The sequence below is a fragment of the Aedes albopictus genome, chromosome 1 (genome assembly GCF_035046485.1).
Source record: "Aedes albopictus strain Foshan chromosome 1, AalbF5, whole genome shotgun sequence".
Lineage (NCBI taxonomy): Eukaryota > Metazoa > Arthropoda > Insecta > Diptera > Culicidae > Aedes > Aedes albopictus.
The window spans coordinates 98,448,577-98,471,682 of record NC_085136.1 but is presented as its reverse complement, the minus strand read 5'-3'; the positions used below and the strand labels follow the sequence as shown (position 1 = coordinate 98,471,682).

At 45.3% G+C, this 23,106-nt stretch overlaps 1 protein-coding gene across 3 annotated transcripts in view; it reads left to right on the top strand.

The window, feature by feature from the left end:
• LOC109398406 (synaptic vesicle glycoprotein 2A) overlaps positions 1 to 23,106 on the top strand; it is a 70,322-nt gene that overhangs the window by 20,307 nt on the left and 26,909 nt on the right. For all 3 annotated transcript variants that reach the window (XM_029855391.2, XM_029855392.2, XM_062845066.1), the window contains exons 2-6: positions 503 to 962; positions 1,021 to 1,384; positions 1,451 to 1,749; positions 1,991 to 2,133; positions 19,957 to 20,113. In XM_029855391.2, coding sequence (XP_029711251.1) covers positions 503 to 962; positions 1,021 to 1,384; positions 1,451 to 1,749; positions 1,991 to 2,133; positions 19,957 to 20,113 — 1,423 coding nt within the window. The remainder of the gene's footprint in view (positions 1 to 502; positions 963 to 1,020; positions 1,385 to 1,450; positions 1,750 to 1,990; positions 2,134 to 19,956; positions 20,114 to 23,106) is intronic.

The following is a 23,106-nucleotide window of genomic DNA, read 5'->3' as shown; positions in this document are numbered from 1 at the left end:
CTTCGAGGACGCAAAGTCAAGCTGGGGAGAAAATGGAGTTTCCTACGCTGGCACTTCGTGCACTGCTACTTCCTCCTGTTTGTGCCCTCCCTCAAAGAGACCTAAATAACCTCGCGAAGGAGTTGACTTCACTACTACTATCTGATTTTGTATGTGTATTTAGGCTCATTTTTTAATCAATGGCAAAAAATCCACCACTTCAGAGCCCTGAATTAACGCAGCAAGCGGCGAATTAATGTTTCCCACAAGCTCCAGTTACGATCGAACATCTTTTTCACCCCTCGATCACTCATTCCTCGGCACGGGTCACTTAACGTACTTGATTGGGGTTACCATGTTTGGTACACTCTTGCCACAGGTTATACTTATAGATTTTGGGGCCTTACATCGCTGATATCGATCTTGATAGTTTTTATTCAGTATTCTAGGTGTAATATGTATGCCCACTGATTGTATTCTCTGGACTTTTAAGTAACGAAAATCTTCATGATTTCACCCCCAGAACCCCCAAACGCGGAGAGTCAAACCATCGAAATCCACCACATCCAGTTGCGACACTACGCCAGCAACGACACCGGTGGATGCAACAATGGCAAACCCCATTCCTACAGCTACAACGAAGCACTGGAGCTGATCGGCAACGGCAAATTCCAGACATTTCTACTCTTCGTATGCGGTTTCTGTTTGATGAGCGTCATAAACGAAACCCTAAACATGGGCTTCATCATCTCGGCCGCCGAATGCGACCTGCATCTGACCTTCTCCGATAAGGGCATGCTCAACGGGGCGGCATTCTGCGGAGTGGTAATCAGCTCGCATTTTTGGGGCTTTCTGTCCGACACCTGGGGACGACGGAAGGTGATACTGCTGGCAACCAGCGTCAGCTTGGCGTTTTCGGTTTTATCCAGCTTCGCTGTGCACGTGTGGATGCTCATCATCACGAGGTTCCTGGTGGGGGTGTTGTAAGTACTATAAAATCGTACAGTCAATGGAATTATACAAAAATCCGATCAATTCCAGCATTTCTGGCAACGCTGCCACAACCTATGCCTACTTGGCGGAGTTCCACACGGACAAAACTCGCGCCAAGGTCATTTCCTGGGCTGCCATGTTCATGGCCTTCGGGATGATCTACCTCCCTTTCGTAGCCTACTTCATCATTCCACTAGATAACCACTTCGAACTGTACAGTTCATCTCTGGGAATGCGTTACGGACTGTGGAGGTTCTATTTGTTGCTGAGTTCGTTGACCAGCGTCCTCATCATCGGTGGAATCCTCGGCCTACCGGAAAGTGGAAAGTTTCTCCTAACATCCGGTGAACACGACAAGGTGCTAGAAGTTCTGAGTCAGATGTATCGATGGAACAAAGGTGTTCCCGATTACGTGAGTTCCGTTGTGCACTACTCTATTTATGTTTAAAGTAATCATCTAATCTTCCACTTCCCTCAGATGTTCCCGATCAAATCGATCACGCTGGACGCGATCGACAGTGCCTTCGTGGAGCAACGGAAACGCGAGATCAACCAGGGGCTGCGCTACGTCTGGGAGCAAACGGTGCCTCTCTTCCGGCCTCCTCTGGTTGGTAACACTGTTCGGGCGTCGTTTCTCATGTTTGGGCTTTTTATGGCCTCATCGGGTGTGTTCATGTGGATGCCGGACATCCTGAACACGTACGTGAACTTTAAGGATGCCAAGCTGACCATCTGCGACGTGGTGGAGATCATTCACAACAATAGGACACAGATGAGGTAGGGGAGCGTCCATAAATTACGTCACGCAAAAATTGACCTTTTTCAACCCCTCCTCCCCCCTATGTCACACTTTTTGTATGAGACCTCTGAAATTTTTGTAAGGGTCGTCACACTTTGCTTAAAGCCCCCCCCCCCCCCTCCCCCCTCAAAGCGTGACGTAATTTATGGACGTTCCCTAGGTTGCGGTTTTTAACGTCAAAATGTACGTTTCTTAAAATTTAATTCTGACGAATTTCAGCGCACAGAATATTGTTACCAGCTGTCCCGTTAGCATCGACGCATCAATTTTCATGATCACAACAATAATGGGAATCTTGTTCTTGGCGTGTTACATTTTGAACGGTGCCGTCATTAACCTGGTCGGGAAGAAACTACTGCTGAGTAAGTGCCACTTTTTCTAATACATATTAAAAGACTTTTGCCAACAAAAAAAAAACATTGGGATATTCCAACTCCGAGCTGCGGACAATTAATCAAGATAAGAGCACACTCTTAGCGTAATCCTCATAATACCCTGCATACCTTACCAGCAAAGAGCAAAATATTTGTTCACTGCCTGATGATGGGGTACCTTTTATTATTATGAGAGGCCATCGTAAATTATTAGCACTGGATTCTGAGCCATTACTCATTTTTCATCAGGCAGTGAAGATAACACACGGGCTAGAGCCACGAGAGTTATCAGAATAATGTAATTTGAACGTCAATATAAAAGTCATTGGCTTATTCGAAATTCAGAAGCAGCATTAACTGATTGTTATGGAATTGCAGCAAAATGAAATAAGATAGAAATGCAATTCGGTGTCAGTGACTTCTGCATTGGGCAAGGTGAAAAGCACTGTGTATTTTAATGGTTCTTTTAACAATAAGTGCAAATGCTCTGTATTATAACTAATTCTAGCAACAAGTAGAGGATGAATTCTGTTGAAAATCCTAAAACTTAACGGATATCTGAAAATTACGATGGGATATCAACGAACAGGGCACTATCGATATACTATCGATATAGATTTATTTGGGGTATCTATTCAAAATTCGTACCAGGATTACCTTCAGGATTTTCCCCGAAATTGTATCCAGGATTATTTCTTTAACATCTCCCGGGATTGCTCGTTAGATTTCTAATGCAAGTCTTCGAATTCCTTCGCGATTCACAGAATTCTTCCCACGATTTCACTCAAAGTGTTTTTCTTGAATTTATATAGTGATTAATTGTTTGTTTGCTAAACTTCCTTTCTAGGTTCTTCCGGGAGTTTCTCCTAAGATTCCTTACAAGAGTTTTGCTGGATTAACTCCCAGCAAACTTCAGTAAACTTATACTGGGTTCCAGGTCACTGTGGCATTGAAGGGAATGAAATGGCAGACGAGCTTGCTAAAAGTGGTTCCAATTTACAGTCAGCTGGCCCAGAACCATTCTGTGGTATATCAAACTGTACAATTAAAATGGACCTGAAACGCTGGGCTGAGCAGAGGGTGATTTCCAATAGGAGGCAATCAGTGAAGTACTAGATTGAAAGTAGTGAGCTGAATTTTTGTATGGTGAGATGATCAATCCTCCATTTCTGCAATGAAATGGTGCAAACAGCGTGGGTTATATGATTTCTTGCCTAATTTGATGCTGGTTGAGCAAAAGTTTGGATAACTATGTTATTGTATTATTTATTTCTAGCAACTTTAACAACACAGTAACCCAAACTTTTGTTCAAACAGCATTAAATTAGGCAAGAAATCATATAACCCACGCTGTTTGCACCATTTCATTGCAGAAATGGAGAATTGACCATCTCACCATACAAAAATCCAGCTCACTACTTTCAATCTAGTACTTCACTGATTGCCTCCTATTGAATGGATGTCAAAAATTGCAATCAGTCAAAACGATTTATAACACCAAAATGCTTATAAAACCAAAAAGCTCTTAGGGGCTGTCCATAAACCACGTGGTCATAGGGGAGGGGAGGGTTCGGCCAATGACAATTTTGTATGGACAAATTAAAAATTTTGTATGGACAAATGACCACGCGGGGGGGGGGGGGGGGGGGGGTTGAAAAGTCCCAAAAAAATGATCACGTGGTTTATGGACAGCCCCTTAGAGCTCAACAAGAGAGCTCTACGTACATACACTGGCCTAGTAACTGGACACTGCCCGAGCAGGTATCACTTGAAAAATATTGGCCATATTCAGAGTGATATCTGTCTTTTCTGTAATACGGAACGTGAAACCTCGGAACATCTGCATTGCAGTTGTGGTGCTTTATACACGCGCAGGCAAAGATTTCTAAATAGTGGTTGCTTGCAACCCAGTGAGATCTGGGCTGCAAAACCTGGGAAGGTCTTGGAGTTTATCAATTCCATTGCACCTGACTGGGAGACGACGCGTCGTGGCAGTAGCTGATTACTTGACACATGGTAATTAGCTGGCTAGATGCGAATGTCAAAACGGGACATACCACAAAAGTTCAGCCTATTGGACGCAGTGGCTTAATTTCCCCAACAGGGGAGGAACAAAAAAAAACTCCCAGAGTTACTTCTAGGCTTTGTCCGGTGTTCATGTCGGGATTTCTGAGAAATTTTTCTGAGATTTCTATCAAAGTTCCTCGCAGGATTCCTTTCGGAGATCTTTCAAAGATTTTGTTTTTTCAGGAATTACTCTTTATGGTTTCCCGAGATATCTTTTAAACAGGATATTTGCGACACATTTGCAAAAATTTTTCCACGATTTTTTTTTCCTGAAAATTTCCTGGGATTTTTCTTGCCGATTTTCGCGGGACTTCTCCCGTTTTGTATAAAAGGTTATCGAAGGTTATTTGCTTTGCTATAGTACCACCAGCCGAAATGCTGTTTGCGCGCGAACCTAACCAACCCACTTGTCGGCACTCGCAATTTTAGAGGGTATTCAATCAATAAAAGCGTCAACAAATTTGCTGGCTGCAATGCTCGTTTGTAGTGTTGTTCCAGAAGAATTCTGCCAATCTTGCAAAAATTCCTTCAAAAACTTATCCGGGTATTCTTCCAGAAGCTCTGCCAGGAGATTTTACTGAAGTTACCAAAGGTTTCTCTAGTAGTTCCTTCTATAATCCAACTTTGATTTTCCTTCAGGGGTTCTTTTAAAAGCTTTGCCAGGGGTTCCTCCTAGAGATTATTCATAAATTCTTTAGCCTTTTCCAGGATTTTCACCAGAGATTCCTCCAGGAGTTCCTTCAGCGATTCGTCCCTGATTTTTGTAGAAGTTTTTTAAAGATATTTTTCCTGACATTCTTTGAGAAATTTCTCTTGAAATTCCTTGGTGGATTTCTTCTGGAATTCTTTGAGAGATTTTTCCAGAAACTCCTGCAGATATTGCTCCAAGGATTCATCCAGAGATTTCTTCAGGTACTCCTCGAAGGACTCCTCCTAGAATTTCTTCAGGGATTCCTCCAGGAATTTCTTGAAGATTTTTTCTGGGAATTGTTAGAAGTATTTCGCGACTTCCTTGAGGGATTTTTTTTAATTTCTTGAGGGATTCTTCTAGGAACTCCTTCAGAGTTTATTCAATGATATATCTAGAAATTGCTACAGGAATTTCTTCTTGAAATCCTTCAGAGATTTTTCCTGGGTTTTTTTTACAAGATTGCTCCTGAAATTGCTGGAAAGTTTTTTCATGAACTCCTTCAGGGATTCCTTCACAAACTTCTTCAGAGACTTCTACTGGAACTCCTTCAAGTACTTTCTAGGAACTCTTTCAGAGATTCTTCGGTGATTTCTCCAGAAATTTCATTAGAGCTTTCTGTAGGAATTCTTTGAATGATTCTTCCGAGAACTCCTTTAGAGATTTTTCCTAGAATTTCTTGAGGGATTTTTTCAAGAACTCCTTCAGGGATTTCTCTAGGAACTCCTTCAGGAATTATTCCAGGAGTTTTTTTGAAGATGCCTACAGGATTTTTCAGGAATTAAATAACAGATTATTTTTCAGGGTTTTATTTAGCTAGTTCTTTCGGGGTTTCTTCAGGAGTTCATTCATGAGTTCCTTCAGGGATTCCTTTCATAGCTCATGTTGACGCGCCAGTGAATATTGGTCACCCTAAATATCTAAATGCAATCGTTGACATTTAACGTTTTTAAACCAAGTTCAAAGTATATAACGGCACTGATAAATGTGAGTAGGATGAGCATCCATTAGGTACGTCATGCTAAAATTGGGAATCGTCGACCCCCCTCCCCCCTTCGTACGGGTTTTTCCTATATCTAATACATTACTCGTCACACTTTCACAAACCCCCCCTCCCCCCTAAGGCCGTACTTAATGGATGGCCCCTAGGATTGAAGTTTTCAAAGAGATATGTTCTAGAATAAATATTTTTTCAGTTCAAGCTGATCATCAAAAAACGTCTTTCGATCTGCTTTGAAACCCTGTTGTGACCTGTTTGAGTTGGTTGAACTATGTTTCTCAACATGGCTCCGTCAGTCAAAGGTTTCGTCGGGAGTTCATATAGAAATTCCTCCAAAACAACTCTTTATGAATTCCTACAGGGATTCATTCAGGAAGTTTTTCAGGGATTCTACGAGAAATTTTGGAACAATTCAATAATTTTCACCAGGTATTCCTCCAGGAGTTCCTTTAGGGATCCGTCCCTGATTTTTGTAGAAGTTTCTTACGACATTTTCCCTAGCATTCTTTGAGAAATTTTTCTTGAAATTCCTTGGTGGATTTCTTCTGGAATTCTTTGAGAGATTTTTCCAGAAACAGATATTGCTCCAGGGACTTATCCAGAGATTTCTTCAGAAACTCCTTGAAGGACTCCTTCTAGAACTCCTTCAGGGATCCCTCCAGGAAATTCTTGAACATTTTTACTGAGATTTGTTAGAGGTATTTCGCGGCTTCCTTGAGGAATTTTTTTTTAATTTCTTGAGGGATTCTTCTAGGAACTTCAGAGTTTATTCAAGGATTTATCTAGAAAGTTCTACAGGAATTTGTTTTTGAAATCCTTCAGAGATTTTTTTAAGAGATTGTTTCTGAAATTGCTGAAAAGATTTTTTCAGGAACTCTAGGAACTTTCAGAGATTCATCAGTGATTTCTCCAGAAATTTCCTAAGAGATTTCTGTAGAAATTCTTTCAATGATTTCTCCAAGAACTCTTTCAGAGATTTTTCCTAGAGTTTCTTCAGGGATTTCTTCTAGAACTCCTTCAGGGATTTCTCAAGAAATTCCTTCAGGGTTTCTCTACGCACTCCTTCAGGGATTCCTCCAGGAGTTTCTTTAAAGATTCTTCAAGATTTTTTCAGGAATTAAAAAAAGATTATTTTTCAGGGTTTTATTAAGCTAGTTCTTCCGGGGTTTCTTCAGGAATTCATTCATGAGTTCCTTCAGGAATTCTTTTCATAGCTCCGTAAAAGGTTTCTTCTGGAGTTCATTTAGAAATGCCTCCAAAACAACTCTTTAGGAATTCCATCAGGGAATCATTCAGGAAGGTTTTCAGGGATACTTTGAGAAATTTTGGAGAAATTAGGAATTCATTCAGATATTCCACCAAAAGATTCATCAGGAATTTCTCCAGTAGCTCATTCAAGGATTCCAGTAGAAGATCCTAAAGAGATTCTCCCAGTTTTTTTTTTCTCGAATTCTTCTAGAAATTTCTAGGTATTCATCCAGGAAGTTCATATTGGATTTTGGATTCTTTCGGGTTTTGGCAGGAATTGCTCTGAGAATTTTTGAATGATTCCTTTATGAGTTTCTTCATAGATTTCCAGGAGTTCCTAAGGGTTTTTTTTTTCAAGAATTCCATCAGCGATTCCTCTTAGAATTTCATCAAGGATTCCTTCAGCAGTACTAGGAAATCCAGGATTTCCTTCAGAGTTTTCTCTTTGAATTGTTTGAGGAATTCCTCTTGAAGTCATTTGATATATTTCTTCTGGAATTCTCGAGGAACTCCTTCAGGGATTTCTCCGAGAATTCTTTGTGGGATTCCCTAAAAACCCTAGATGTCTTCGTAAACTCCTTTAGGAATTACTCCAGGAACTAATTCAGTGTTTTCTGTCAGAATTCTTTCAGGAATTTTGTAGGAATTCCTCTAGAAATTTCTTCAAGGATTCCTTGAAAAATGTTTCTTGAAATTGTTAGGTAGATTTCTTCAGGAACTCCTTCAGGAATTTTTCTTTTCTCAAATTCCTTCAGGGATTTCTCCAGGAACTCCATTGAGGATTTCTGCAGGAGCTGCTTCCGCCTATGGGTACTCGGTTTACTAGAGGCAACTCTTGTGAACCGCAATTCAACACATACCTCGTTGTTTCCACTTTTTGTTAATTGGGACAAAGTCATCCTTGCTCCAAGTGATCTTACAATTGTTTGTAATTTTCCATAAAGACATTTTACACGAAACTCCCTTCCCGGGAAGAGTGGACATCTAGATATCTGGAAAGAAGTATTTCAGATGGCATCGTATGTTATACTAATGGCTCCCTTCTCAAAGGTCTAGCAAGTGCTGGTGTTTACTCTCGTGAGCTACAGCTGCATCAGTCTTATTCACTTGGTAGACACTGCACCGTTTTTCAGGCTGAAATCTTTGCTCTTATGTGCGGAGTGTTATCTCAGCACTTCAGCAGCATGTAATGGTCAACTAGAGAGCTCTATGTACATACACTGTCCTAGTAACTGGACACTGCCCGAGCAGGTATCAATTGAATAATATTGGCCAGATTCAGAATGACATCTGTCGTTTCTGTAATACGGAACGTGAAAACTCGGAACATCTGCTTTGCAGTTGTGGTGCTTTAAGGACACGCAGACAAAGATGTCTAAATAGTGGTTGTTTGCAACCCAGTGAGATCTGGTCTGCAGAACCTGAGAAGGTCTTAGAGTTTTTGAATTCCATTTTACCTGACTGGGAGATGACGCGTCGTGGCACATGGTAATTAGCTGGCTAGACGCGAATATCAAAACGAGACTTGCCACCAAAGTTCAGCTTATTGGACGCAGTGGCTTAATTTCCCAGGGGAGGAAAAAAAAGCTCGATATAACTCTGCCGGCCAAACTTTCCTGCCCAAGTAACACACTTGTCACAGAAAGGTCATGGCGGCGCTGGTTTTTGTTGCGCAGAAGGCACTGTGACCCACTTCTAGCAAGTAAGTATTTATTTGTTAGAAGTAAGTCACAGCAACTTCTGCGCAACAAAAACCTGCGCCGCCGTAACCCTTCTATGACAAGTGTGTTACATGGGTGGCCTCTTCTCCACTAAAATTGGACATCTTCACGGATGCAAGTGAAAAAGCGTTCGCTGCAGCCACCTATTTCCAACTGGTTTCGAATTACGATTCTTTCGAGGTCCGAGGTACCTATATCTGCCGGAAGCTAAATGGCTCTAAAAATCGTCATCGTAACGAATGAGAGCCGTGTTTGGTTCTCCAAGAAAGGGTTGGTGGCTCCAAAGAGGAAGCAATTGGAGAAGCAATGGGAAAACTTCTCGAAGTGATAACGCCTACTGAGGGTGATTGCCAACGTACACCGCTTCATAACAAAGCCACACCTCGAATTTTCAAAAGCACAAATCTGAAGAACCGAGGGTTGGTTTGCGCTAAAAAGTTGATCGATTGGTTACCACTAGCAGGTCACCAATCAATCAACTTTTTAGCGCAATCCATGTTTTGGTTCCTCAGATTTGTGCTCTTGAAAATTCGAAGTGTGGCTTCGTTATATATTCACGTTTTCTGGCGTATTGTACTGCAACCTGTACAATACCTTACCCCCGATAAAATGGTGATTCTTCTTCTTCTTCTTTATGGATCTCGTCCCCACTGGGACTTGGCTAGCCTCGCTTCAACTTAGTGTTCTTTTGAGCACTTCCACAGTTTAATTGAAGGGCTTTCTTTGCCTGCCACTGCATGAATTTGTATATTGTGAGGCAAGTACAATGATACACTATGCCCAGGGAGTCGTGAAAATTGTCTCGACCGGAACGGGAATGGAACCCGCCATCTCCGGATTTGCGATCCACAGCCTTAACCACTAGGCTAACTGGAGACCCCGGTGACTGGTGATTCTATTAACAGAGAGTGACTGACTGGGTTTTACGAAAACTTGGTGTTTTTTCGGCTTCCAGTCACAGAAAAAGCGTTGATTGTTTCAAATCATTGCCTACGTTTCGATCCTGCGGTTGGGATCTTCATCAGGGCTCGATATGAATCAACTTGTAAAGATCGTGTTGATCACACGGAGGATGGTTGTTTTCATGAGGGTTGAGCACCGCACTTGTAGCATTGGATCAACCAGCACCCTGGTTGAGATGGTGGGTGGGTGGTACGCTTAACCGTTCGAGTCGCAACACTAGGCACTTTGGGAACACTTCTGTTCTTGTTTACCGGATTGGAGTTACTGAAACGTAGGCAATGATTTGAAACAATCAACGCTTTTTCTGTGACTGAAAGCCGAAAAAACACCAAGTTTCTATTAACAGAAAATCTAAGAAACTAATCCAGAAGAGCTACTTTACTGTAACACTACGTAATTACGAACAAGTAAACTTTATTTGAACATTAATTATAACAAACATCAATCAACTATCCGTTATCCTCACAACATGAAACTGATTTCCAACTACTCCAACATGGGTTATCTCTCCTATCGTGGTACTCAGATGAATCCACACTGTCGGGTTCAGAGAGATTATCTCGCAGTACAGGGAATCGTTATACAGGGTTGCATCTACGATGTGATTTCGGTGTCACGGATGTTCTGACCGTTACATCATCGCCGACATGGGAGTAATGCGCATGAGCAGCGATATAGGATCGGTTCCGTACCAAGGATGGTGTAACCGCGGCGGAGTTTGGGAGACCGACGGAGTGTTTGGGATCGTTCTTTCACTTCACTAACCGACACGACACGTTTTACTGGGGACGGACTACTGCGAAGATTTATTGCGACGGACGAAATGGATACAGACGTGTGTTCTGTTCTGTGGTTTATTACAACTGATTCGATTCTGGTTTGCATATAGCATTATATGAAAATTCAGTAGAAAGAGAATCTAAAAGGCCTATCCGAACGTAGATCAAAATCGGATTTCTCTCACTAGCCGAAGGCTAGTGATAAGGAAGACTGATATCTGGCTATTATGACCTTGACATTGGAACAAATGGGATGGCTATTGGTATCGTTAATTTTTAGTACATGAGAGTAGTTGAAGAGAACAAATTGGACTTAACTCTAGGGTGGTTCCAACATATGCCGGCCCCTGTTGAAAGGTCGGACCTTTCAACCGACTTTCCTGATGCGGATGCTGAGAGAGGGCTGCTCGTCTTCGGGGTTTCTCGTCGCAACTCGGGAGACTCGCCGGTCTGTTTTGGTTCCGCTGCTTCTAAACACCGCGGGTCAGCGACCTCGATGTTGGTAAACACCTCGCACGTCGTCTGGGTCAACGACCATCGGTGGTGGTGGTATTGTTTGCTTCGGACGATATCTTGTTGGTTGGTGTGACGTCATCGGGAGTTCTTTCGTTGCGGCGCATTCGAGGGTCGATTGGGTTGTTTCGTGGTTCATCTCGCAGTCATCGGGTTGGGCGTACTCAATGGTTACCCATCGGAGCAGCCATCGAAGCCGCAGCACATGCCGGAGTACAAACATTCCATTAATTTTTTGAAAATTCGTTATAATACAATACTTACAGGGTACGGAGGCCCTAAGGCCTCTGATCGTTGCGCAGCACTAGTGTACTGCGATCGGTGATTCTTCAGGGTCGGTCCCAGCTGTGCCAGCTGGTTCGGTTGTGGGTTGACGAATGGGAAGCACGCAGATCTTGGCGATTCCACGTCGATATTCTCCATCAGCTGTCCGGACGTCTACGACCCGGATGTTGCCATCGTCCCCACGAAGAATGTTGGAGATCCTTCCGTACCAGTGATGCCAGATGATTTTCTGTATCACTCGTTAAAAAATCTGTATCCCATACAAAATATGGGTGAAAAATCTGTATCCTATGCAAATGGAAAATCTGTATTTCATATAAACTCAATCTGTACAGAGGGTCAAAAATCTGTATAATACAGATAAATCTGTATATATGGCATCTCTGTTCCGTACTTCCACTTCAGGGGCGGAAGGTCATCTTCTTTCAGGAGAACCATCGTTCCTTCAGCGACGTTGTCTCGCACGCGAGTCCACCTAGTGCGCGGATGGAGGCCAGAGAGGTAATCGGTTGACCACCTCTTCCAGATTCGCCGGAGGAGCTCTTGGTTCTCTTGGTAGCGATCAAGTCGAGTTCGGGGTACCTCAGAGAGGTCGGGTTCGGGGAAGCAAGTAAGCGGACGGTGAACGAGGAAGTAGCCTGGTGTTAGCACTTCCAAGTCGTTCGGATCGGTCGATAGCGGCGTCAAAGGCCGCGAATTTAGACACGCTTCGATGCGGGTCAGCAGAGTGACGAATTCGTCCTGAGAGAGGACGGAGTTCCCGACGGTCCGACGAAAGTGCTGTTTGAAGGACTTCACAGCCGCCTCCCACAACCCGCCAAAGTTTGGGCTGCGTGGTGGAATAAACTTGAAGATGATACCTTCATCTGCGCAGCGGTCGACTACTTCACCTTGGTGTTGCTGAGAGCGAAACTGCTTGGCCAGTTCCTTCAATTCCCGCGCTGCTCCTCTGAAGTTTGTGGCATTGTCGCACTCTATGAGGCTCGGCTTTCCTCTTCGAGCAATAAACCGATGCAACGCAGCTATGAACGCCGCAGTGGAGAGGTCGTAGACTAGCTCTACATGAACTGCCTTGGTTACAAGGCACACGAAGATGGCTACGAAACACTTTATGGGAGGTGCCTTCCTGGTTTTACGGTACTGGAACGGTCCACAGAGGTCTACTCCGGTATTGATGAAGGGCAATGTCGGAGTAACTCTCTCTGGCGGCAGATCTCCCATGAGCTGCTCAAGATTGCGAGGGCGGCATCGAAAGCAATTTACGCAGGAGTGGACTACACTTCTGGCTAGATCTCGCAGACGAAGTGGCCAAAACTTCTCCCGGACGCATGACGCAAGTAGCTGAGGTCCGGCGTGTAGATTCTTGAGGTGGTAGTACGATACGATAGACGTTGTTAGAGGATGTCGAGCGGGCAGAATGATGGGATGCTTTCGGCATTCGGAGATGGCCGCATTCCTGAGCCGGCCACGAAGTCGGAGGATGCCGTCGACGAGAATAGATCAGAGTTCGTATCAACCTGACCGTGTTTGGCTACAGCTGCGAGGTCCTTGGCAAAGGTTTCGTGTTGCGCTAGTCGAACTAGGTTGTCGGTGGCTTCCGCGAGCTCCGACGTCTGGAGGAATCCGGTCCGCCGGTTAGAGCGATTGCAAGGCTTGCTGTTATGGTAGAAGCGACGAAGAAGAACGACGATACGAACGAGCGCTGGAAATGACGATCGGATGGAGAAGATTTCGTTTGGAGGGTGCACCTGCACCGGAAGCGATACTGCTCTTTCTTCTAGGAGTTCAGGCGGTAGGTCGACGGAGGGTTGCGGAGTTAGGGGCGGCCAGAACCTTGACGGTTGGCTTAACCATGGCGGACCATTCCACCACGATACGGTTTCTTGCAGTTGCGCAGGATACATGCCGCGGGAAATTATATCCGCAGGATTTTCGATGCCAGGAACATGCGCCCAAATACCGCTGGTGGTGAGATGCTGCACTTCAGACACTCGATTTGCAATGAAAGTTTTCCATCGCGAAGGTTGCGAACGCAGCCAGTGCAGGGTGATCATCGAGTCTGTCCAAAAGATCGATTTTGCGTTCAGCGCTGTACTGCTTTGGACCTTGTGATAGAGGTGACTTAGCAGAAGTGCCGACGAGAGTTCCAACCCAGGCATACAGATGCGCTTCCGCTTCTTCGAGTCGCCGAGGGGTGCCACCTTGGATTTGGCAGCTAGCAGGCGAACGGCGATCGATCCGTCAGTCGAAACAATTCTCAAATAGATGCAGGCTCAGTATGCCTTCTCAGAGGCGTCGCAGAACCCGTGCACTTCAATTGATACGAGAACGGAGGCAGGCGCCGCCCATCTTGGAATGCTGATTGTAGCTAATCCTTCGAGACTGTTGCGAAACTCCAACCAATGTTGTTGCTCGGACTCGCCTAACGGATCGTCCCAGTTCTTGGAGGAGCGCCAGAGTGTTTGAACGAAGAGTTTGGCGAGCACTACGACCGGCCCGATCAATCCAAGAGGGTCGTAGAGTCGCGCCGTGTCCGATAGAACGATTCGTCGAGATATTGGTCCATCCTGAGACCACTTGGGAACGGAACAACGGAATTTGTCATCCATTGGCTGCCATTGCAACCCTAGCGTCTTGATCGGAGCAGAAGGAGATTCCAGCGAAAGTGTGGTTCGTTCATCGCGAAGTTCTGACGGTATTTTTGAGAGAATCGCTGGCGAATTCGACGTCCATTTCCGCAAGCTCATACCGGCAGAATTCAGCAACTGCAGAAGCTGCTGACAGGTTTCTTCACCTTCGTCCTCGTCGTCAACACCGGTCAGCATGTCGTCCATGTAGAAATCCTTGGCTAGGATCAACGAGGCGAGAGGAAATTCGTCGGAACCATCCTTGGACAATTGCTTAAGGCACTTCGTTGCCAAATAGGGGGCGGATGCGGTGCCATACGTCACTGTTGTGAGTTCGAAGGTGCGTAGAGGTTGCGAGGGTGAATCACGCCACAGGATTCGCTGCAAAGGGTATTTCGCAGGGTTTATGCGGATCTGGCGGAACATTTTTTCGATGCCCGCAATAATGACAAATCGGTGCATCCGAAAGCGCAAAATGATTGCCAGCAGGTCGTCTTGGATGACTGGGCCAACCATCAGCGCTTGGTTCAGGGAGATTCCGCTATCTGTGGGGCAGGAAGCATCGAATACTACCCGCAATTTCGTGGTGGTACTGTCAGTCTTTTCAACGCCGTGGTGCGGTAGATAGTACGACGTACAGTTCGCCAAAGCTGCATCGTCGCACACTTCCCGCATGTGGTTAAGCTGGTGGTATTCATCGATGAAGGCTGAGTACGAGGTCATACACTTGGGATTGGCTAGCAGCCGACGTTCGAGAGCGAGGAATCTTCGAGCAGCAATCTCTTTCGAGTTTCCTATCTGGTTGAGAACCAGTGGGCGCTTAGGAAGGGTGACTACAAAGCGACCCGATTGGTCGCGAAAGACAGTGGCGGCGAAGTGCTCTTCACACTTGGATTCCTCCACCGATTGAGTGCTATTGGTCCAGCAGGATTCGATTTCCCAAAACCGAGAAAGCTGTTCGTTGAGAGATTCTACACTGGTGACATGAGCGAGCTTCGGGGTACCTTCGGGTGCTTGATTGGAACCGACCTTCCCGGATGCTACCCAACCAAAGACGGTGTTCTGCAGGATCGGCCTTTCAGGTCCCAGTTTGATGAAACCTTCAAGCAGCAGGTCGTAGTACATCTCCATTCCTATCAGGAGATCGATGGGTCCGGGTTCATGGAACTGAGGGTCAGCTAAGGTGAGATTCGAGGGGATGTTCCATGGCGAAGTGTCGATGCATCTGACCGGCAGCTCTCTGGTTATCTTCTTCAAGACGTGACACCGAGCATCAGCGACGAAATCCGAGCAGCGAGAACCCATCCGAACGAGGACAGCGTGGTATGAAACGACGATAGAATTACCCACACCTCCGATTTCTTGGCGATCGGAGTGGCGAGGTAACTGGAGTTTCTGGACGAGATTTTCAGTAACCAGGCTGAGTTGAGAAGCGGAGTCCAAGAGCGCTCGGGCCCAATGATGGTGTCCGTGATTGTCGAAGATCTTGATGACAGCAGTCTGCAGCAACACAGTGGCAGGAACAGTACGGGAACTTCCGACGAGAGTGGTGGAGACGAGAGTAGAGGCGTTGGCTGACGGCGATTGTGCTTCCGCTGACTGCGGAGTTCGAGAGTGTGAGGGTTGGTTCGATGGGCATGTTTGGTTGCCCAAGGGTGACGACGACGATTGCGAACTGACAGCGGAAGTGGGTGGTTTTGTCGGGGTGGACGAACGATCTCACGCTAACGCCGCTCAGCACTAAAGTGCATAATTTCCAGACTACACCAAAAATGTGTAACCCTTGCACATTTACAAAATCAGCTCCAATGTCCGCAAAATCGTTAAATTCGCAAAAATTTTTGTACAACAATCTAGCTAGGATTACTAGTGACCTTGGAAAACAAAAAAAAATCAACATTTCACATCTAGACGAGTGTACGAGCTGTTTTTTGAGAATGTGTAACTGTCACCCATTTTTGTGTGGTCTGGAAATTATGCACTTATGAGTAGGTCTTACACATTTTAGTGCTGAGCAGTTTTAGCGTGCTTGCGATTGTTGGTGGAGCATGGTGTGGTGCTTCTGGCTACATACTCTGCATGCACTGGAAGAGCAATTTCTAAGTAGGTGGGAGGAGGAGAAACAGTTGATGCAGAGGTTTTTCTTCTTGACCTGCTCGAAACGTTGGGCGACTGTCAACTTCTGGAACACCTCGCACTTGAAGGGAGAGTGGGACGGTTTCGAACAGAACGGGCACGCACCAGCTGACGGACTAACTGTAGTAACGGTGTGGACTGTATTTATTTTGGATTTGTGTGACCGGAACGATTCCGGTTTAGCGGGTTCAAACGAGCGAGACTTCGACGGCGGCAGCGATTGCAGCACCGTAAGATGAGTACGAAGAAACTGGATTAGATCTTCGTATTTGGGAACCTCTGTTGATCGGTGGTGAGCTTCCCACTGCTTAAGTGTGGACGGATCCAGTCGGCTACAGACCATGTGTGCCAACAACACACTCCATCCTTTCGTTGGAATGCCCATCTTGTCAATCATGCACAGGTTTCGCTCGAAATCATCACCCAGGTGCATAAGAGACTCGTAGCACTCTCTCTTCATAGGCTCGATCGCGAATAGGGAATCAATGTAGGTTTTCACGACTAACTTCTTGTTGTCGAATCGCCTTTCCAACAAGGTCCAAGCGACAGAATAATTGGCAGCAGTGTGCTCGACGGATTCGATAACCCTTTTGGCGTCTTTGGAAAGGGAAGCAACAAGATACGATAACTTATCGATTGGCGATAGCTGGGGGTTCGAGTCTATGAGAGATTTGAAAGTATCTCGGAACGTAATCCATTCCGAAACGCACCCAGAGAATGTTGGGAGTTTAACTTCTGGGAGCTTGATACGAGAGAAGGCGTTATCGGGAACATTTACACTGCCTCTAGAGGTAGAAGGGACAATTGCTTGCGTTCCTGCGGAAAATTTGCGAAGTTCTCTAGTGAGAAAACTGTGGACCCATACAAAATCGTTTTCGAACCCCTGTCGAATGACGCGATTGGCTTCTTTCGTAACTCTCATGCCTTCTTCATCCGTTTCGAGCCTATCGCTTTCATCGCCGTACAGCTCAATTTTTAATCGATTGGCCTGAAAGTCACTGTACAAAGCCTCCGCTCGTTGCTTCCATCCTTCGAGCTGTCCTCTATCGCGCTCAGCCGTAAAATTATCCACAAAATGCTTCAAATTGGTCATGGTGTTCAAGTAGAACCGCTCTTGGCGTGAAAGTGTCCTCAAGCTCGGCGACATTTTCCACACCTGGACGATCGAAATCAATCGCTCAACTCCTCACCTATGCTCAAAACGAAACCACCGACCAATTTGAAAGCCAGAGCACCTAGCTACCAACCAAAACGCTCACCCGGGATGAAAGCAACGAAGCAATAGCCACTCTCAGTTTTCTCGCAAATAAAATACCAATTCGTCAACCAAAGAACCCTTCTACTCACAGTAGCGTGGCGATCTGACGCCGTTGACCGACGTCCTATTGTCCAGTGCAGTACAATGCAGACCCAAGCCAAGCCGGCGTGATTTGCTCGCACAATGGGGACCACGCTGGAAGCACGTTGGATTGCAGCACCTCGGGAATCGCAGCTTATCCTCGAGCGACACTAACGAGATCGATGTTAATTAACGATCGATCTTACGCACACTGTAATTATGCTGCTCTAGGGCAGGCAATCTTCGCAATTTCACTTGCAGAAAAAGTTACTGTTCGTCACTGTACGACGTCACGTGACGTGCGGTATATGTTCACTCCTCGATAGTACACCGAACCGCGAATCGAATTGTCCGAATCGATTACCGTGTTTTCGAGAGGCACTAAACGGTTGATCCGGCTCGACCAGGACCAAAAATGTAACCGCGGCGGAGTTTGGGATACCGACGGAGTGTTTGGGATCGTTCTTTCACTTCACTAACCGACACGACACGTTTTACTGGGGACGGACTACTGCGAAGATTTATTGCGACGGACGAAATGGATACAGACGTGTGTTCTGTTCTGTGGTTTATTACAACTGATTCGATTCTGGTTTGCATATAGCATTATATGAAAATTCAGTAGAAAGAGAATCTAAAAGGCCTATCCGAACGTAGATCAAAATCGGATTTCTCTCACTAGCCGAAGGCTAGTGATAAGGAAGACTGATATCTGGCTATTATGACCTTGACATTGGAACAAATGGGATGGCTATTGGTATCGTTAATTTTTAGTACATGAGAGTAGTTGAAGAGAACAAATTGGACTTAACTCTAGGGTGTTTCCAACAGATGGGATCATTCATTTGCAATCATTTACATTCACTTGCGAATAACTCGCTTCAGAAACATCGTAGCAAAAACTAATGTATGAAGCATTTTTTCATTTTTGTTTTACCTGAAACTTTGTAGAACAATGTATTAGCGTAGCGTCAATAATAAAGTCAACAGAAGGCAGCAAACGCAACTCTCCACGGCGTGAATGTAATTTACATTCACTGCGTGGAGAGTTGCCTTCACAGCTCGTTCACGAATTTGGTATGCGTGTGCGACCCTAATGCTATTCGGCGAACTTCCAGATTAAACTACAAGGTTCAATTCATCCATACATAGTTTTTTGATAGAAAGCTTCTGAACTGAGACAGTATCAAGTGAATGTAAATCTTTGCACATGAATGATCCCATCCCTGTTCCGTACTTAACCTACGACTTCATGTTTCCAATCATCTTACCTCAACGTCATGCACTGACTTTGCTACTGATTAACTGATTAACCTGTATACCAATTATGAGACGGTTCACAATGAAGTTTGATGTGAGAACTTCAGAGCGATCACCATTTTGAATGCTGCCTTGTACAAAGTGCTCTCTCAGATCATCTTTCGTCGTCTGTTACCTAAAACGAATGAGTTCGTGGAAAGTCATCAAGCCGGCTTTATCAACGGCCGGTCGACAATAGTTCTATAAATGCCGTGAATCCCAACGCATTACCTGTTCGTCGGCTTCAAGGCGGCATACGACATAATCGATCGCACACAGCTACGGAGAATAATGAACGAGAACAGCTTTCCTGGGAAGCTGACCAGACTGAAAAAAAAACCACCATGGATGGTTCGGCGTCACTCTGGAAGGTGTAATGAAACGCGCCGAGCTCAACAGCCGAGTACGATTTTCATGAAATGTGCTTCGCAGACGACATGGACATCATCGTCAGAACAAATCATCAGAGCAAGTCGTAGCTACCATAGGAAGAAACTGCGGTCTAAAAAGATTCACCGGTCTAAAAAGATGGACCTCTGCATACACGAGACATGGATCATCCTCAAGTACGACCTGCAAGCACTCGAAGACTTTGAGCGACGCATGCCAAGGAGGAGTTTCGGCGGTGGTGTAAAGGAGACCGTTGTGGAGCCAGGTGTACTCTATGATGTGCATCCGATTCAGATTGTCCATTCAGTGAAAGTGGTCCAAATTGGAAAATTAGAGTGAACAAAAAGCATGATCAATGCAACGTCACAATCACCTCTGATAATGTGAAAAAGTTTTTCCCAACTCCACCGGCACTTGAGATTTATACATACCTGTTGAGACCTGTAGGTCATTATCGGCGTTTGCACTTTCGTTTGGTCTCGATCCCCAACCTTAACAAGGCCGCGTAGGCCAAACCATACAATAACGCAACTGGAGCACCGATCATTTCCACGTTAATTCCATTTATCGGTGAACGAACATCTTCTCACGTGCGCGCGGCGCGCGCACTCGTTTGTGTCTGGCTGGCCTGCGTTTATATGGTTGAAAATTTCCCCGCTCGCCGTGAAAATCTTCAGAGTTTCAACTTCATTCAATTTCCTATAATAACGTTTTTCTCTCAGCTCATCTTTTTTTTTCTTTTTCTTTCTTCTTCAGACATTTGGTACGTGGTGTGTGGCGTGTGCGGCGTCGCCGCGCTGTGGACTTCCGATTTCTACCTGACGCTGCTGGTGATCGTGATTTTCCTCGCCGTTGGCTGCTGCGGATCGGTGCTCAGCGCCATATCGGTTGATCTATTTCCAACTAATTATCGGTAAGTGTATTGACGACGACGACGACGACGACCACGGAGTTGGCGGTTTGGAGTTTGGGGTTTGGGTGCACGTCATTCAATCTTCAAACAAGATCATCATCATCGTCATCGCCGTGTTCGTTTACCGGTGATCACCCGGCGCGATTCATTCAGGCGATGGCGGCAGGGATGCCATATGTGAAGTCAGATCTTCATTATGAAGACTGTGAAGATGTTAGTCCGAGAAGTTCTGAGGAACTGTTGCAAAAGTTTAAGGAGCAACTCTGAAAAAAAAATCTGATAAAACATCTTAGAAACTCTGTGAGAAATCACTGGCGGATTTCCGCAAGGAATCAAGGGAGAAACGTCAAAAAAAATCTGAAAAAAAAACAGAAAATTCTCTGGAGGAACTCCGGGAGAAATGCCTGGTAAATACATGGAAATATCCTGAGAGAAACCTCTACAAAAAATTCCGGGAACAAATACTAAAGAAACCCCAGGGCTTTCTGCTGGAGAAACTTTTGAAAAGGTCCCAGGGAGAACACTAATAGAGCAATCCATGAAGATCTCACAAGAGACACTACTGTAAAATCCCGAGAAGAACTCCAAAGGGTCTCCAGGAGCGAGTCTGGAATAAATTTTGAGGAATTTTCTGGAGGGAATTCTGATAAGAACTGCTGGAAGATATCTCGGGAGTCACTCTGATAAAAATCGCAGTGGAGCACTAGAAATTGTCAGGAAAAACTGATAGGAGAAACTACAGGAGTAATTCCGAAAAGATTTTCGGTCATATCTCAAAATGGAATTCCGAATTTCAAGAAGGCCAGCTTGCCACATTTCAAAAAAAAATATTTCCGTTATCATCCTGATCGGATCCCTATGATTCATTGCGCGGTCATCCCGATTCGCTTCCAATAGCTCATAGCGCGGTCATCCCGATCCGCTTCCGACAATTCATAGCGCGGTCATCCCGATCTGCTTCTAATAACGCATAGCGCGGTCATCCCGATTCGCTTCCAACAACTCATAGCGCGATCATCCCGATCCGCTTCCAACCATTCATAGCGCGGTCATCCCGATCTGCTTCCGACAACTCATAGCACGGTCATCCCGATCCGCTTCCGACAATCCGTAGCGCGGTCATGCCGATCCGCTTCCGACATTTCATAGCGCGGTCATCCCGATTCGCTTCTAATAACTCATAGCGCGGTCATCCCGACCCGCTTCCGACAATTCATAGCGCGGTCATCCCGATTCGCTTCCAACAATTCATAGCGCAGTCATCCTGATCCGCATCCGACAATTCATAGCGTGGTCATCCAGATCCGCTTCCGACAACTCATAGCACGGTCATCCCGATCCGCTTCTAATAACTCATAGCGTGGTTATCCCGATCTGCTTCCAACAACTCATGGCGCGGTCATCCCGATCCGCTTCCGACAATTCATAGCGCAGTCATCCCGATTCGCTTCCGACAATTCATAGCGCAGTCATCCTGATCCGCATCCAACAGTTCATAGCGTGGTCTTCTCGATCCGCTTCCGACAATTCATAGCGCGGTCATCCCGATCTGCTTCTAATAACGCATAGCGTGGTCATCCCGATTCGCTTCCAACAACTCATAGCGCGATCGTCCAGATCCACTTCCGACAACTCATAGCACGGTCATCCCGACCCGAGCAGAAGGGCATACCTTACAAATACCATGCAAAGAGCAACATGTGGTCTAATACTTCAAATTGATATTGCTGCGTTATTCTACGAAATGTTATGAGAGCATCACAATAACAGTAGGAGGTATTAGAGCAGAGTTTGGTATTGATGTAGTATTTGTTGGTATAGCAGTGAAAATAACCGAAGAACAAGATTTGCTATTACATCATGAAGTCATCAAACAAATGAAACATTTAATAACAAGAAATGTTATTAGTTTGTTATTCAATAACTTTGGAATAACAAATACAGCTCTTGAAATTTTAGGTATGCATTCATTATTGAAATAACAAGATTTGTTATTTTCTAACTGTTATTTATACAATATTTTGGTATTCATTTTTGTTATTTTGCCTCTTATGTCCACCTCATGAAGGGCATATCAAGGTATGCAAGGTACATGTGGTAGTATTTAAGGTTAATACCTTGATATGTTATTCACTTGTTATTTTCTTCTGCTCGGTGATCCGCTTCTAATAACTCATAGCGTGGTTATCCCGATCTGCTTCCAACAACTCATAGCGCGGTCATCCCTATCCGCTTCCAACAATGCATAGCGCAGTCATCCTGATCCGCATCCGACAATTCATAGCGTGGTCATCCAGATCCGCTTCCGACAACTCATAGCACGGTCATCCCGATCCGCTTCTAATAACTCATAGCGTGGTTATCCCGATCTGCTTCCAACAACTCATAGCGCGGTCATCCCGATCCGCTTCCGACAATTTATAGCGCGGTCATCCCGATTCGATTCCGACAATTCATAGCGCGGTCATCCCGATCCAATAACTCATAGCGCGGTCATCCCGATCCGCTTCCGACAATTCATAGTACGGTTATCCCGATTCGCGGTGCGGTTATCCCGATCCGTTTCCGACAATTCATAGCGCGGTCTTCCTGATCCGCTTCTGACAACTCAAAGCACGGCTATCCCGATTCGCTTCCAATAACTCATAGCGCGGTCATCCCGATCCGCTTCCAATAACCCATAGCACGGTTATCCTGCTCCGCTTCCAATAAAGCGCGGTCATCCCGATCCGCTTCCAACAACTCATAGCGCGGTTATCCCGATCCGCTTCCGACATTTCATAGCGCGGTCATCCCGATCCGCTTCCGACAATTCATAGCGCGGTCATCCCGATCTGCTTCCAACAACTCATAGCGCGATCATCCCGATCCGCTTCCGACCATTCATAGTGCGGTCATCCCGATCCGCTTCCGACAATTCATAGCATGGTCATCCCGATCCGCTTCCGACTATTCATAGCGTGGTCATCCCGATTCGCTTTCGACAATTCATA